The sequence below is a fragment of the Cupressus sempervirens genome, chromosome 5 (assembly GCF_028749045.1).
Source record: "Cupressus sempervirens isolate cs-2001-9-10 chromosome 5, ASM2874904v1, whole genome shotgun sequence".
NCBI classification, from domain to species: domain Eukaryota; kingdom Viridiplantae; phylum Streptophyta; class Pinopsida; order Cupressales; family Cupressaceae; genus Cupressus; species Cupressus sempervirens.
In genome coordinates, this window is record NC_143122.1 from 88,633,071 (window position 1) to 88,649,936 (window position 16,866).

At 32.5% G+C, this 16,866-nt stretch overlaps 1 protein-coding gene across 1 annotated transcript; it reads right to left on the minus strand.

The window, feature by feature from the left end:
• Positions 1-9,145: 9,145 nt before the first annotated feature.
• LOC149554680 (L-gulonolactone oxidase 5-like) lies at positions 9,146-12,541 on the minus strand. The gene is made up of 3 exons (XM_089833509.1): positions 11,785-12,541; positions 10,602-10,857; positions 9,146-10,165 (listed from the first exon to the last, which is right to left on the minus strand). Exons 1-3 carry the CDS (start codon positions 12,463-12,465, stop codon positions 9,345-9,347), a joined length of 1,758 nt encoding a protein of 585 aa, XP_089689635.1. The 5' UTR covers positions 12,466-12,541; the 3' UTR covers positions 9,146-9,344.
• Between the last annotated feature and the right edge of the window lie 4,325 nt (positions 12,542-16,866).

Sequence of the window (16,866 nt, forward strand, 5' to 3'; positions counted from 1 at the left end):
GAGAGTAGTAGCAGCACCAAGGCAAAAAGAGGTTCAAAAATGCTAGTTAAAGGTGTGGAGTGAAAGGCACTAAATTTCAAGCTAGTTCCAGCAATTGTAGAATCACTCGACCCCAATGGAGCTCAATAGCAAACTCCACCAAAGGTACTTCTCATAAATGAAATTTGTACACATTTCAAATGTTTTGGTCAAGAGATTGGAAACCTAGAGATGGACAATGCCCTAGGAGAAATGAGTGTTGATGGCTCTTTGAAACCTAAGTATAAGCATCTAGAGACCAAAGGGTTAACCCATATCTCACATATGCCAAGAAGTTTCCAAATTAAGTGGATTAGGTACATACTCAGTCATGTTCACAATGGGCAACTATGGTTAGAGCAGCCAATGTTAATCACCAAGAAGATGATTCATAAGATTACTGGTCTCCCCATGCTAAGTAAAGTGAAAACTACCAAAACCCTAGGTCAAGAGGAGTTACAGAAGAAAACCCTAGCTGAATGGGATAGTAGAGGTTTGAAGGTTAGCACTATATCTGATGTTCAATTAAGGTTTGGCATTCACATCATTGCCCACAAAATTTATAGCTCCATTCGTTTGAATAGTGTGCCCTATGAGGCTGTTGATTTGGCATTCAAAATTGTAAAGAAAAATCTTGAATTTGACCTGTCAAAATTCTTGTTGAAACAATTGAACAAGAATATGGACAACATAAGGATTTCAAAGAATAATCCCTGTAAATTTGGTTCCTTGTTAGTTTGTTTATTTTTCTATATTCAAAAATTCTTTCCATCAAAGGGCTCAGTTGTATGGAGAAAAGATATTCCAATTTTATATCAAATTAATGAGTTTATTGCTGACATGGGTGAAAACTTTGAGAAGGTTATGGATAATTATTTTGAATATTTCAAGGAAAGAATGAATAATAGGTTCTGAATTTCACCAAAACTGGTTGACGATTACAAAGATGATGTATGCTTCATGGTTGACTATGATAAAGTATACATTCAGGCAGTTAGACCCCTAGTTGCATGGATGAAACCTCTTCCTTATGAGGTGAATATTGATGAAGCCAGGGACATTATTGAAGCACTAGTAAATGAGCTTATAGATCTTAAGCTTCCTACCTTTGGTACTTATGATGAAGCCAAGACTAGAATTGAGCTTGAAATCAAGCTACCCCAGGCTATAAGCAAAGGCAAGAGAAAGATAGCAAAGTTGAAAACTGCAACCGTCCCTCTTATGCTTACTGAAGGAAAAGGTGAGGATGAAGATGAAGAAGAAGAAGAAGGTGAAGAACCTGAATCTAAAAAAGAAGAGGAACCACCAAAGAATAAAGGGAAGGTGATTATCACCAAATCTAAGAAGTAGCCTACTGCAGTATTCTCTAGAAGAAGCAGACAAGGCAAGTAGGAAACTGTACTTGTTAGGCCTCCACTCACATTTGAGGAAAGGCTAAAAAATTGGAAGAGGGAGCGGGCATCACAAATTTCAAGGCATTGAAATTTGAAACAAGGACTGATGCAAAGAAAATGCAGATTGAGGAATTGGTACTCAATAAGATGGAAAAATGGAAATATTCCCCAAACCAGCTTGCCCCTCAAATCTCCAAAGAGTTGTTGGAGAGATTGCAACCAAGATGGGAGTCAGCCACCCAAACGGCCAAGGACATATATGAGAAATCCCTAAAAAATCTTCTACTGAGTCTTACTAAAGCAAAAATAAAGGAAACGATGAAGAACAATGAAGGCAAAATGATGATTAGATTTCACACATGTTTTATTTTAATTAAGGACATTAAACATGTTTTAAGAGATGCAACAAACATGTGGAAGAACATCTATCATCTGCAAAAGCCCAGTGATGATCTTGTTGAAATTAAGGATGATGATAGCAGTGACAACAATGATTTTGATAGCACTCCATCCATCATAGTTACTCTAGGAGAGCTGCATGCACTAATGGAAGAAAAAGAGGAAGAAGACAAGGAGGAAGAAGCACTTGAGGAAGAAAAAGATGAAGAAGATCCAGCAAAAATTGTAACAAAATTTATTGCATCCCTTCCTCACTCTCTACCAAAGACAATTAAATCTACTATGGAGACAGCTTCTATAAGTGAAATTTTGAGCACAACAATCACTACCATAACTCAATCTTCACAAGCCAACTCCCAGCTTTAGGTATCTAAAATAGATGTGCTAAGCACTTCTTCTACTAAGTTTTCTGTCACTTCTTCAGCTACCAAGTCAGCCTCCTTAGCTCCTTCACCATTAGTGAGTGTAACAGTAAGTTCTACAATTTTATCTCCATCAATTCCAGTAAATTCTATAGTTTTTTTCTTATTAGAATTATCTGTATCCACTTTGACTCCAATCAGTTCAAATACTACTATGGGTACTCTATCGAGTGTGATACCATTTTTGGGAAGTGTTTCAGTTTTTGATCCGGTTAGTACTTCTGTTAGTATTCAATCCTTCAATCCTATCCAATTTTTCATTGCTAGCCCTTCTATCTCCACTATTGTGTCTATTCCTAAGGTCAAACTAGTCATCACAAAAGTCAAAAAAAAGAATCCATTAAAACTTCTGATCACTGGAAAGGAAATTGGAGAAGACATTGACTTAGACACAGAAATAGTGATTCCAAAGATTGACTATGAAAATGCTACCATTGAAGAGATGAGGTTAGCCAGTCAATTCATAGAGATGAAAGCTACACAGAAATAGTTAAGATCAGAAAGGGATAAGGAATACAAAATAATTGAGAATGCCAAGGATATAATTATAGATGCTATAGGTGTTGAAGTAGATTCTACTCAACACATTTTGATTCAGTTAGAAGAGGCAGTGCAAAAATTTAATGAAGATTCTTCCAGGCAAGAGAAAGTAATTGAAAAAGCTGAAAGGAAATTTGATAATAAGATGCTAGAGCATATTGCTCAAAAGATAGCAATCAAGCAAGTTGAATTTTCAACATTTTTGGTTAATTTTGAAAATTCTTTTAATAATGTAGCATCACTTTTTACCAAACTTTTTGACATTTCTGGTTTTACTAAAGAAATAAAGGATAAGCTAAATAAGATTGACATTGATATGCAATCAAGTGCATACAAGTTAAAGGTGGACTCCTCCTCCACAACCTCTCATCACACCAAAATTAGATATTTGGCACATGTATAGGCAAAACTATTGAGAGAGGAAACAAGGATCCAATCTACACTCATAGACATCCAAAACATGATCCTTCCTATCATGGACACAATGCAAAAACATATTGCTCATTGAAAAACATTGGTCCAAGATCAGAACTTCTTAGTGCTTGATCACATGATCCAATTATTAGTAGAAGTTCAAATTGCTCTCTCTACCTATAAAATTTTGCAGCAGACTTGGGATAATACTTTTGCCACCATCCTTAAGGTACATCAAGGTTTTCTATCTCACTTTGGTGTAGTCATATAAACTATATATGTAGTCCTTTGGCATTATTGTCAAAAAGGGGGAGAGATTCAACATAATAAGTGAGGAGAGTTATCACTATAAGTGAAAGGGGGAGTTAGCACTCAATAGAATTAGCATGCGTACATAAGTATCTTTATATATACATTATAAGTCATCAAGAAGATATATAGAAATGTATATGTAGCAGTTCTACAAAAATCAATTTTGAAAAACAAAAATTTATTGAGTCAGGTTATGTACATATGTTTTGGCTTATAAGTGTTTTGTCACTAATGCCAAAGGGGGAGATTGTTGGCATTATATTGTATTTTTCATTAGTGACAACACTTACTTGATTCTGAATGATTACCAAGTTCATCACTCATTCTACAATGTATATCGAGCATTTAGTGGTTACCTTGTAGGTTCATCACTTAAGTAGTTCATACCGAGCATTCTTGAAGCTACCGAGTGAGTGTGTAGTCAAGCAGTTCATACAGAGCATTTAGGAAGCTACTGAGTGGGTATGCATCCTAGTAGTATCTATCGAGCATACGGTGTTCATCGAGCTTCATAGTGTTTACTGAGTGATGGAAGTCCAGTGTTTATCGAGTAATGAAAGTGTAGTGCTTACTGAGTGAAAGCAAGGTAAATGAAGGTTTCAGTTTTTACCGAGTGATACTATATCTAGTGAGTCTCCAATGGTTACTGAGTTCCAAGCTATGTTGTGTGATTAGTATGGACCGAGCTTCTAATTCTACCGAGTGCATGATGATGCCAAGTAATGCAGTGGATGTTGAGTATCAAAAGGTTACCAAGTCAGCTTGAAGAACCCGAGTTTTCTACTATTTGGTTGACTCAGTAATATTTTGTTCACTTGTGTTTTGGCCCACCTTGCAATTATAATTATTGGAATGGTATATATGTAATGTATTATATCATTTACAATGTATGCATGAGATTATCAAGATAGACATATAATGCTCTGAGAAGAATAAAAGTGAATTAGAAACAGAGTAGAGTATTCAACAAGGTCTACAAGGATCAGTAAAGATTCATCAGTCACAAAAGGTGATCTATACTTCAAGGATCTAATTAGCAATCAAGTTGTATGTAGATCAACTATTTCATCCTAACAGGTGAATCAGTTTTATAAATCTTTTAACAAGGTAGACTTAATAGTCTTTGTATAAATCTCTTAACAGAGTGCATACTTCATTGTATGTTTGTAAATCCTCTAACAAAGTGGACCTAGCAGTCCTTTGTGCTCCTAACAAGGTAGATCACCAGAAGTGTTCAATGTAAGCCTCAATAGGCTAACTTCATACTATAGTAACAAAGTTTTGTGGGTGTCATCCCCACCCCAGTTTTACTTTCTATTTGGCAGGTTTCTGGGTTACCAAATCACTATGTACATGTGTTATAAATGTCTAATCTCTCACATATGTAGTAGATTAGATGAATGAATGGTGAATAGTATATATGGTTAAAGTGTTGAATTATTTAAAATTTTTGAGGTTACTGATTCACCCCTCCCCTCTCAGTAACCTATCATATATTGAATATTTCCAACAATAGACATCATGGATGGATTCAGAAGGCATCAAAACCCTTGTTTTGATATAAATTTTGTCTGATTTTGACAATGTTGATCTGGGAGGCAAAAAAATATTTGTCGTACAGCCTCTACAAGAAATTCAAGACATAATTTTTTTTTGAAAGTTGCAAAAAAAAAACACAACAATTTTTCAGCCTGCGGTGATTAGTTAACCGCAGTAGAATCGCTAGCAGTTAACCACTGCGGTCACCACTAGTGGTTATCATTGGCAGTCCGCTAGCGGCCACTACCATGGCTCTGCCCCAAGGCAACCATCCTTCCTCGCACCAAATGGCTACCACTCTGCTGGTAGTGGGTGTGGTTTTTGATTTTTATTTCTTTTATTAAATTTTTTTTTTCTTGCATACCAAGGCCCTATCAATTTTTCTTCCGTAACTTGAGCATACGAATATATTTTTTCGATCTAAAAAATGCACTAGAAAGTTGGTTCTACGACAAAAATGCTAGTATAGGTGTTTTTGGGTTTTGGTGTAGTTTGGTTGCCTATTTTGGCAGTCAAAGCTAGATGTTCTATTTTGCACTCTAGGAGGCGTATCTTGAGCATCCGATCTCTAATTTTGGACTTCTTTATATTGTTGGAAAGCTCTTTCTATGCTCTTTTTAGTGATGCTAATTTTTGTTCTAGATTATACTCTAGGAAAATTTTATTTAGCCTTCTACATTTTTGCATACTGGTGGATATCCTGGTTATTTTAGGTCTGGGGATCGATTTTTTTGTTTCATATGCTTCATTTTGGGATGTACCTTCTTTTGTATTAGCCTTATGCTTTTTTTGATCATTGGTGATATTCATTGTAAGCATCTTTATACAAACACACTGAGATAAAGTGTCACTTCTTGTGTTTCGAGATCCTTTTCATCATTGTGATTTGTTGTACTTGCACTATTTTATAAAGTGCCATGGGGGATAGTTGATTACCATTTAGGCCCTCTTCCTTTGTCAAGTGAGTGTCCCTTCCATGAAATTAGCCCCATGATGTGTCAATGACACATGTCTTTATAGGTGTCTATACCTCACCCTTGATGTGTTTGGTTCCTATGTTGTAGGAGATTTTTGGCTCATCTTTTTAGTTGCCTATCACCTCACCCTGTTTGCATTAAGGGGGGGTTATATTATTGTTCTATGCTTCCTTGATTCGATGGTTCATTAGTGTGAGCTATGTATTTAGTACCTGATCCTACATACTAGGTGATTGTAGTGGTTGGCTACCTACACATTTCAGTGAGATGGATCATCTACCATATAGACACGCTTGGTTTTTGGCTTCTATTTCCATAGAGGTTCTATAGATCAGCACATTTTGACAGATTTTTGCAGCTTTTCATGTTTCAGTGGTTCTCTTCATGATCTCTCTTTATTCCTTCTTCTAGAACATTCTTTGCTATCTCTTTTTGGAGTAGGGTTTTTCCCATGTGGTTTTCTCTATTTCTCCAGTTTACAGAGATTTCCTTGTATTGGGTACCTGATCATGCCTTGTTACCAAGATCCACTTTTCTACTTTCATATTTGTGCTAGGTTAGCTTACCTCCTAAGCTTCACTTAAGGGGGGGTGTTAGAGTAATTAGTTATTTTCAATTATTAATTAAATCACTTTGATTTAATCAAATAATTTTCCTATTACTCTAGTTTTCTTAAGCTATCTTGTAGGTGCATATAATTAATATTTTATTAATTATATTTTACAACCTAGTTTTTTTAGGCTTTTAGATTACCCTTTTTGGGTTTCAATCTCCTTTTATAAGAATTGATATCTTTGTATTTTTTATCAAGAATCTGTTGAATAAGATTTTTCTTCTTCGTCTGAGTTTTTTTATATCAAACCCTTGCCTCTTCTTGTCTTTTTCTTCTCCATGACAAGTTTTTTGCATGTAGGTTTTCTTGGGCTTTATGGATTTGTTATGCGCTTTTGCTCAAATCCTACAGTAAATATTGTCACATTTTAGTTCATCGATCAATACAATGCATCATTTTCCCTTCACATAACATGATTCATTATTTCCAAATTTAACACTTCCACCATCATAGTGCTCCAAGTGTTCAAACTTAGTTTTTTCACTAGTCATGTGATGAGAACAATCACTATCTATTATCCATATGTCATTCTTGATAACATGAGAAATAAGTGTCATCTTTTCATTATCTTCATCATCTGATTCATCTTCAATATCAATAAATACCATTTTATCATCATTGTCACTATCAGAATCTTCAGCAATATAACAAGATTTCTTACTTTTATCTTTGTAGCTTTTGAAATCTTTCTTTCCTTTGAACTTGTTAAATTTGTTTCCATCTTTATTTTCTTTGTTTGGACACCTTACAACAATGTGGCCAACTTCTTCACAAGAGAAACAAATTAATGGAATTTTGACTTTATATTTACCTCTTCCTTTTGGTAATAATGATTCTCAATCTTTTAAAGTTTATTTGAAAGCACAAAAATTAAAAACTTGCAGTAACTCTCAAAATAATAATGGAAATAAGAAGTTTACAAAAAATACTTATAATGTTTCATTTATTTATTTATTTTAAGAAAGTTAATAAAGCTAGACTAATTCTTCCAATTCATAAGACTAAGATTTTCTATACTAATAAATCTTATATTGACATAAAAAATTTCTATACTCTTTAAAATTGACATTTATATATATTTAAATAGTAAAATAATAATAATAATAATTTTAAATTTAGATTCAAGATAGAATTCTATTATCTAAATTTAAATTTCATTGAATATTAATTATGTTTTCTTAAAAGAAAAATGCCTAAGAAAATAATTTATTTTTTAAAAATAAAATAACACTTCTAAAATTAATAATGTTCTTTTATACCAATAAATTTTATATTTACATAAAAAAATTATGCTCTTTAAAATTAATATTTTAATATTTTAATAGTAAGTAATTAAAAATAATTTTACATTTAGATTGAACATTGATTTCTATTATCTTAATTTAAATTTCATCAAATATTAATTATTTTTTACCCTATCATAACTTCATTAAATAACTTATTTTTTAAAAATAAAATACAATTTTTAAAATTGATAATGTGAGATAAAACTTTATTAATCAAGATAGTCTTCATATATACATATTCTTAAAAATAAAAGTCTCTTCACAATAATTTTAAATTAAGATAATACATACACATTATAGAATCCAAAAGTTAAATAAACTCATATATTTTGAAAATCTAGAAACTCTTGTTATTCTTTTTCTTTTCATTTTTCAATAACAATATATCATTACATATGATGTTAAATTATTAATAAGAAAAATCCAATTCAAATCATAGAAAAGAAATCTTAATTTGCATTTCTAAGTAAGTCTTATTCAAAATATTTTAACATTCTTCATTTAGAGCTATAGAACTTTTTTCCATGCATAACAAACACTATGCATTCACATATTTTCCTTCTCTAATCATATATCCCTTGCCTATTTCATTCACCAAATAATGAGTGAATGGAAGATGGCAGAAATTTGCGAGGCTAATGAAATCTTGAGCAAGATATTAGAAAATTTTCTTGGATTCAACTTATTTAAATGAACTTTTTAAAGTTTATAAATTTACTTGAATATAACAATTCTTAAGAAAGAAAGAAAATATTAAGTATATGAAAAAAAGGTAAACTACTAATTAATTATATATAATACCTGTAGACTATCCCCAACCAGATGCATGCATTTATATAGATATATGTGTTAATCATTTTAAAATAATACTTCAACAATTTTTGTTATCCAACTTTTTTAGATCTATTTAGAGGTACTTTAAAATTGTTTAATAGATTTATTTCCAAACAAGCACAACATAAGAAAAATAAATTTTCTTGAAAATAAAAATAATATAAACGCCCCAAATAGTTGCAGATCTGATCAAGATAGACACCTTATAATCTCCATCATGAAGAGCTGTAAATAAATGCATAGTAGAAGGACAATTTAAAACAAAAATATTGTGCACACAGAAGGAAAAACAAGATGAAGGAAAATATTTCTACATAGCAAACCCTATGGATGAGAGAATAATTTTAGAAACAAATAGACTGGAGATAAAAATATAGAAAGAATGGTAAAGAGAATAAAATGAAATAAAATAAAATTAAGAAAATCTAAAATAACCGGTCAGAAATTATTTTTGGTGATAGGGCTGACAATTTCCAGACAAGAAATTGTAAAAACGGCGAGCAAAGCTCCCACATATTAGCTTAAAAATGTTATTTCTTTTGAGATTTGTGTTGTCTCTTATTTATGACTTGATTCATAGTTCCAGTTATAAGCATTTACCTTTTCAACCGACTTCTGCAAACACGAGCACTAGCATAAACTTTTCCCGCTTCACAGAAATAGCCTCGATCAGGAGCACAATGCGCATCTGTTGAGCACACACACAATCCCTCCAAAGCGCACCCATCTTTCAATACAATCACTTGTTTGTCCCTTAACCCTAGCAAACCATCTGTCCATTCATTTGAAAAGATACCCTCTGGATCATACTCGTTTTTGACACTCAAGAACTCATTTGATTTGCTGTATTTCTTAATAACACCATCGAATGCAAGGTTTCGGTTCTTTCCCCAATGAGGGAGAGCGCCATACTTGAAAAAACCCATCTGTTCAATTTCCTCAAAAACATCTTCATAGAGGCGAGGAGTGTTGGGATCAGTTGATCGATAATAAGTGATGTCCATGTCTACAGAATCCTCCTCTTTTCCCAAATAAGCAGTTGAAGCTTTTACAAAACGCATGAGAATACCACTGTAGAGCTCAAGCCCACACATGCTGATGGGGTTCATGTCCCTCAGTTTCTTCACATCAGAGATAAACTCAGAGATCTTGGAGATACTGACACTCATTCCTGTTTGATGGAAGAATAAGCCTTTTATTCTTGGGTCCCATGCACATGATGTGAGTAGTGCATTCTCTGAGCTAGTCAGACATGAACCGGCAGATTGCATTTTGTTTTGGTAACCAATCACTGGATAGCCTGTAAATACAAGATCATTGTTCTTCAGTCCTGCCCCTGTGCTTACAATGCTAGAAACTTGAATTGCAGAGAGAATGCACTTTCCCTCACCATTACTTGTTGCTTCTTTAGCCTCCTCTACATAAAGATGTCAGATAATCAGTAGACCCATGTCATATATATTAATCTTTCATTGGCAAATCTCTTAAATGGAAATTCATAATAAACAGTGGGTTTAAATAACACATTTTAAACATTGACTTGTTTAAATTTCTTTGGAGGATAGCTGGGTCTTCTAGATATTACCATCAAAATTCAACAGTGTAGGTTTTGTGTCAAATTCATTTGCCTATATTTCATTAGTAGTCATTTGTACAAACCCATTTCTTATAAGAACAAACTGAACACTTAGCACTTATTGAATCTAGATGATTCTCACAGATGTGAAACACAGAGAATTCCCCAAAAGATTATCCATCCAACTACTAAAATAACAATATGCTGTTCAAAATTGTGATCCCTTACCTATAATCATCTAATAAGAACTGGAAAAGGAAATATTTGGTTATGTCACCTGTGGCCCTGGTTGTAGCCAAAAGAGCAGTTGATTGAGGTTGAAAGCCAATGAAATCATTGACTCCATCTCCAGATGAATTGACTGAAACCCTGTCATCTACTCTGTAAACAACTTTGTAGTGAGAAGGATACCACGTTAGATCTGCAAACTCATGCTCCAAGCCGAATTTCACTGTGGTGTTTTCTATGTCAAAATCATTTTTGTAAACATTTGTGATTGAACGCTTGAACATAGCTTCTAGTTGAAAGGTCACCTGCCAAGCCAACCAAAACCAACTGCTCAATTTTATTTTATTGTCTGGTTGAAACACTTGTGTTAGCACAATCAACTACTACAAAAATGAAAACACCAAATTGTTTTTTTCGGACCACAGTAATTCTCTTATCATCTTACACAACTCTCTTATTATCTTACGATTAAACTGACATACTCAAAAGACTTGAAGAAACACTTCAGCTTCTTCATTACAGACCGTACATAAGGACTTCGGAAATAGCTCATGATTGATGCTAATGTATCAGTATCCCTAATATCTCATGCTGCAAACTCCAACTCAAACATTTTCCCTCAAATTGCTGTTTATATTTAATTTTTTCCTTATTTAACTACCCATTTCAAATTGTAAGAGTAAGAAATATATAGGTCATCATGACTATGTATGGTAACTCTGATTCTCAACGTCTGACGCGTATTATAAAGGATACCATGAACAGTTTGGTCTTGCTTAGTTACCTCTGGTTAGGTGTTTCGTCATAAGCTACATAAACAGATCAGCCAACTGTGCCTTTTGGCTCACTTGTTTCTTAGGTTCTACAATTATATAGGTGCTTTTGTTGTGGATAGGCTCTGACAATTTCTATAATTGAGAGCTATAGTGGATTCTTTTAATATCTTTCTTTATAAGTGTTGTTTAATTGTTTTGTCTACGTAAGTTCATAAATTTTAATATATAAAGTAGATGGGTTACATTCTATTTTGAAATTTTGTATAAGATTGTTTTTAAAATACTACTTTTTTTAAAGATTGAGTATAATTTTCAATTCTAATTTTATAATTAAACATATTATAAATTTAACTATAGCGAAGTTCTCTATTGAATGATAGATCAGAAGAAAAGGTTGATGTTAAAAAATAAAATCAAACACAGTTAAAACCAAAAACAAGATTCTAAGGTCATTACCTGAGAAATAACACCAAGCATTCCTAGAGAAACCTTTGCAGCATTGAGATCCTTATCTTGTTCAGTGAGAGTGACAACCTTTGCATATCCTTCTTCTTGAGAGGCAGGCACAACCAGTCTCATCCCCACAACATATTCATGAACTGCACTCCCCTTCCCAAAGAGAGAGCTGCCATGAGCCCCAGTCCCAAGCATTCCTCCAACAGTCACACCCTCCCAATATGGAGAATGAGGAAGAGCAAGTCCATATTGGGCAGCACTTTCAATCAAATCCTTCAACACCATCCCACTCTCCACACTCATTCTCATGGAAGACTCATCTACAGACACAACATGGTTTAACTCACTAGAGCTGATGATCAAACCAGAGTCTCCTCCAGGGCAAACAAGCTTGGGAATACTGTGAGAATGTCTTGTCACAACTCTCACATTTTGCTGCTTCTTGACTGCCATTGCAACATAGCTTAGGAGCTCATCCTCTGTGGAAGGGAAGAGTGCTTGGGCAGCCTTGCAGATGCTTCTGTCAGGAAAGGCACCATATGAGTTTGTAACCACACACTCTCTCACCCCACTCGAACATTCCACCACTGCCCCTGGAGGGCTGCATCTTACAATATGTCTTGACAGATACAAAACTGCTATGGAGTAGAGAACTACAATACAATATGTCTTCAGCTCCATTGGGTAATGATCGGTAAACACTAATGAAGAAAGAATGGGTGATTGTTTGACAATTTAAGGGATGGTTTCCATTCGGGATCACTGCCGTTTGTAAGTGACAGGACTCAAAAGGGCCAATCTACATTGCCACTCACGCAATCTCCCCATTGGGAAATATTAAATTGGACCCAACTCGGTGGGTGATGGTAAAGGACCTGAGTATGCATGGAAAAACGGGTAAGTTGAATTTCGGACGTTGGTTCTCATATAAGCAGATGTTATTAGTTTTATTAGTTCCTGTCACAGGGAGGATACTATAGCATTCATGTGAATGCTCATTTGCTTTTTATTCTAATCAATCAAATAAATGAATTTTTACAAATATCTGTGCATTTTAGTTTTTAAATTAATTTTTTAAGAATATTTTTTTCTTCTTTCTATTGGTTAATACCATGAACAGTTGACTTTAAAATATTTTTTCTTCAACTTTAAATTTCTATGTTTCCTTTGGTAAAATGTGACTCATTGGTTGGTGGTTGTATTTAATGCATTGAATGGGTGGTTGCATTAAATGCATATTTATCTTTGAGAAAAAAATTATATGATCCTTATCTTTTTTCCTTCTATAATATTTGGAACATACTTCATCTAGAAATTATTCTTAAAATATTTGAAGATCTTCACCCAATCTAAATTTTACAGTCTATCATGTAGTTGTGTTGTTTTCACTTTCAGAGAGCAATTACATCTACAAATACCTCTCAAATTAGAGCTCACAAATTCTATATTTGTTGGATCCGATGAAGTGCACCAATATTTATTTATTTTGGCAACCAAATCCAGACCCCTTTTTTCATGTCCAAATCCAACCATCTCAGAGTTTTGTTCGTTTACTTTTTTTTATTTAAAAATTAAAATGGTAATGTGTATTACAAACAAAATATTACAAATTATTTTCTAATTCGTTCAAACATTATTGATTTGGCAGGAACTTCCTTGTTTATTTAAGTGGTGATTTTTTTTCCATATTGAATAAAGAATGAAAATTATCTCTATATAGCTGAAGGGGAGGTGTAGAATTATAACTTAAGAATCTAGAACTAGTTTTAAAAGTATTATATTAAGTTGTTTCATTATAACTATAATTCTATTGTACTACACCTGTTGTTACTACTATTTTCTTACAGACACAAGTTTGTTTAAGAAGTGATTTCTATTTTCTTTTTATTGAATACAACTATAACAAGAATGAAAGCTATTAATAGATCATAGTTGAAAATAAAATCTTCACAAACCAGAATTACAGTTCAATTATGATAAAACCTAAAGAAAGATCAATACAATTTTGTTATAAATTGTAATGCAATTTTCCTTTGTCTAAACTTGTTATCCTACTAAAATTACAACATCATTTTTTAAAGTTATTTTACTCTTTTTTTTATTAAATCTTTATTCACTCTCTTATTACTCTTCTATTTTTATTAAAAAAAGAGTAATTATCTTTTGCAATAATAGTGTCGTCTATATTTAGGTGAATAGGTAAGCTATTTATTTCTAGCTGAAGAGGTTTTATATTTATTACAAAATCTCTAGAAAGATTTTTCACAATAATATTGACGTGCATATGGATGCATTAGGTTAGGTGAATAGATGTATACTTTTTATCAACTTGTACAAAAAGTTTTTACAATAATATTTACTTGTAAAATTATGGTAAAACAAACCATTGATGCAAGCAAGTTGAATCATTTATTATCAAAAGAAATTTTATGAGATGACATTAATAAGCTTGTTGAAGAGATATTATATCTATTGTACAATCTAGAGAAAATGATTTCTCACAATAATGTTGATATGTATATAACATGATAAATTGGGTGAAGAAGATGATATGATTTTGTTACAAATTTTGAATAATTTTTTTTTCACAAAGTGAAAAGAGAAGCACACATTAATCAAGCTTATATACCTATATAAAGAAAATTTATAACTATGTAACAGATTATATAAATAAAATTTATGATTATATAACATATTAATAATAGAAATAAATCAATTCAATTAATTTTTTATCAAGACTGAAATATTTATTTTATAGAATTAATTTCTACCTCATAATTTTTTATTTATTTTTGGATCAATGATATTATTCTTATTGTGAGAAATGAAGCACACTTGCAATTGATATAGATTGCCACAATTAACTATTATAACTTTTGTTGGTGTCAACTTTTTTGTTTTAATTTTTAGTGTTTAATTATTTAATAGTGACGACCAGTTTTTTAAGCTCTTAGTATTGTTATACATTAAATTTCTCTTATATCAATTGCAAAGCGTTTTGTTTAAAATTTCTGACCTTGCATTTTGTCTTCAACTGTAAGAATTTGATAAAATGCCAGCAATAATGTATTGATGTTTAAGGGAAAATGCCATATGAAATGAGTATATTAAAATGGAGACTAAGTAGCCCGTGACTAGAAATTGTACTCCATGCGGAAAACTCAATAAGGAAAGATAGATATTTATGATATTGAGTTGAAGTTTTGCAGGTATGATTCGTTTTCAGTAGCTTTTCATAGCTTGTAGTTTACACAACATGGAATAAATAAAGTCTATATGAAGTCATGCCAATGCTTTCTCGTGATTGCTCTATGCAAAAACAAATCAAAATCTGATCTGGTTTTCTGGTCTCTTGTATTTGTCTTTCTTAATGTGAATTGTTATATTCTGTGATCCCTGAAAACTAAGGAATTTACAATTGTAGCTAGTTTGGAAAGGGAGAAAACTGCGAATATTATAAGGATTTGTTTTGATGAATTTCGTGAAGACACAGTCATTGACCTCCAAGAGAGATCTTTTCTATTAATTTAATAACTGAAATCATATTTTAGAATGTCATCAGATGTAATTACATTTGGTGATTTATTTTCCTTTTCACAAATCTTGGATATGATTTAATCGTACATCAAATAATTATAGATAATTTAATTATCTAAAATAATTTGTATTCTAATTTGTGTACTTCTAGAAACTAATTCTATCTAAAATATGTTTAAATAATAAAAATAAATACTTTGAATTCTTTTTGAAGTTTATTATTTTTAAATAAATTTTCTAATTGTTCATTTTTTAATTTTTTTTTGAGATTAAGAAAACATATATTGAAGAGATTGCAAGCTGTAAAATAACACAATATAGCTACCAACTAGTTGAAGAAAAGAAACCCAACTTTGATGGGGCTCTTTACTTATTTTCTAGTTCTAGTTCTTCCAACTTTGGCTTTACCAAACCAAGTGTAACTTTCGTAAGATGTTGCTATAGATACTACCACAAAACTAAACACTTGCCCTATGGTGAACCTTATTCATAGTGTATCACATTTCATGTTGTCAGCATGTTGGAAATCTAATGGGAAAGTGAGATGCTAGGGGGGGGGGGGATTGAATTAGGATCTTCAAAACTTTTACCACTTCAAACATAAACTATACAAAACCCATTTCACCATACACCTCACTAACTCTAATCATGCATCATCATCTAATAATATGTAATATCAAATCTAACATCTACTTAATGAATGAAACACATAAATAAGTAATCAACACATGACACAAAATTTGATAATGCGGAAACCCTCTATGGTGAAGGTAAAACTATGGTGGAGATAACACTTACAAAATATTCACTAGTGTAGCAACAAAGTACCTATACAAGCTGAGTTACTTGATGATATTCCTTCCTTGGTCTATGAGGATCAGAACAAAATGTTGTGTGCTATCCCTAAGGGAGAGGAAATCTACAAAGCTTTTTGCTTGCTTAAGGAGACAAATCCCTAGGGCCAAATGGTTTCCCCATGTTTTTCTTTCAGAAAGAGTGAAAACTGGTTGGTAAAGATGTCTACGATGTTGTTAAAGAGTTCTTTGGAGCCAAAAGTATGTTGAAGGAAATCAATTCTACCTTCCTGTGTCTAATTCTGAAGAAGATTGGAGCTTATTCTCTAGACCAATTCAGACCTATTAGTCTCTGTAACTTGATTTATAAAATCATCTCTAAAATACTCTCTTTGAGATTGTTGAACATTCTTCCAAATTTGATTTCTAAGCAACATAATGGTTTTATTCCTGGTAGGAAAATTCTTAATTCCATTATTTTTGTGCATGAAAATATCCACTCTCTATCTCTTTCTAACAATCAGGGTTTATTATGAAAGTTCATATTGCCAAAGCTTATGATAAAGTTGAATGGTCCTTCCTCCAAAAGATCCTTACATCTTTTGGCTTTAGTGCCAATGTGTTTAAGCTTATTATGGAGATAGTGTCTACTAATTTGGTTGTTGTGTTGGTCAATAGGAGCTCTACTAAATTTTTTGACCCTCTAGGGGGTTGAGGCAAGGTGACCCCTTATCTCTGATTATTTTTACTT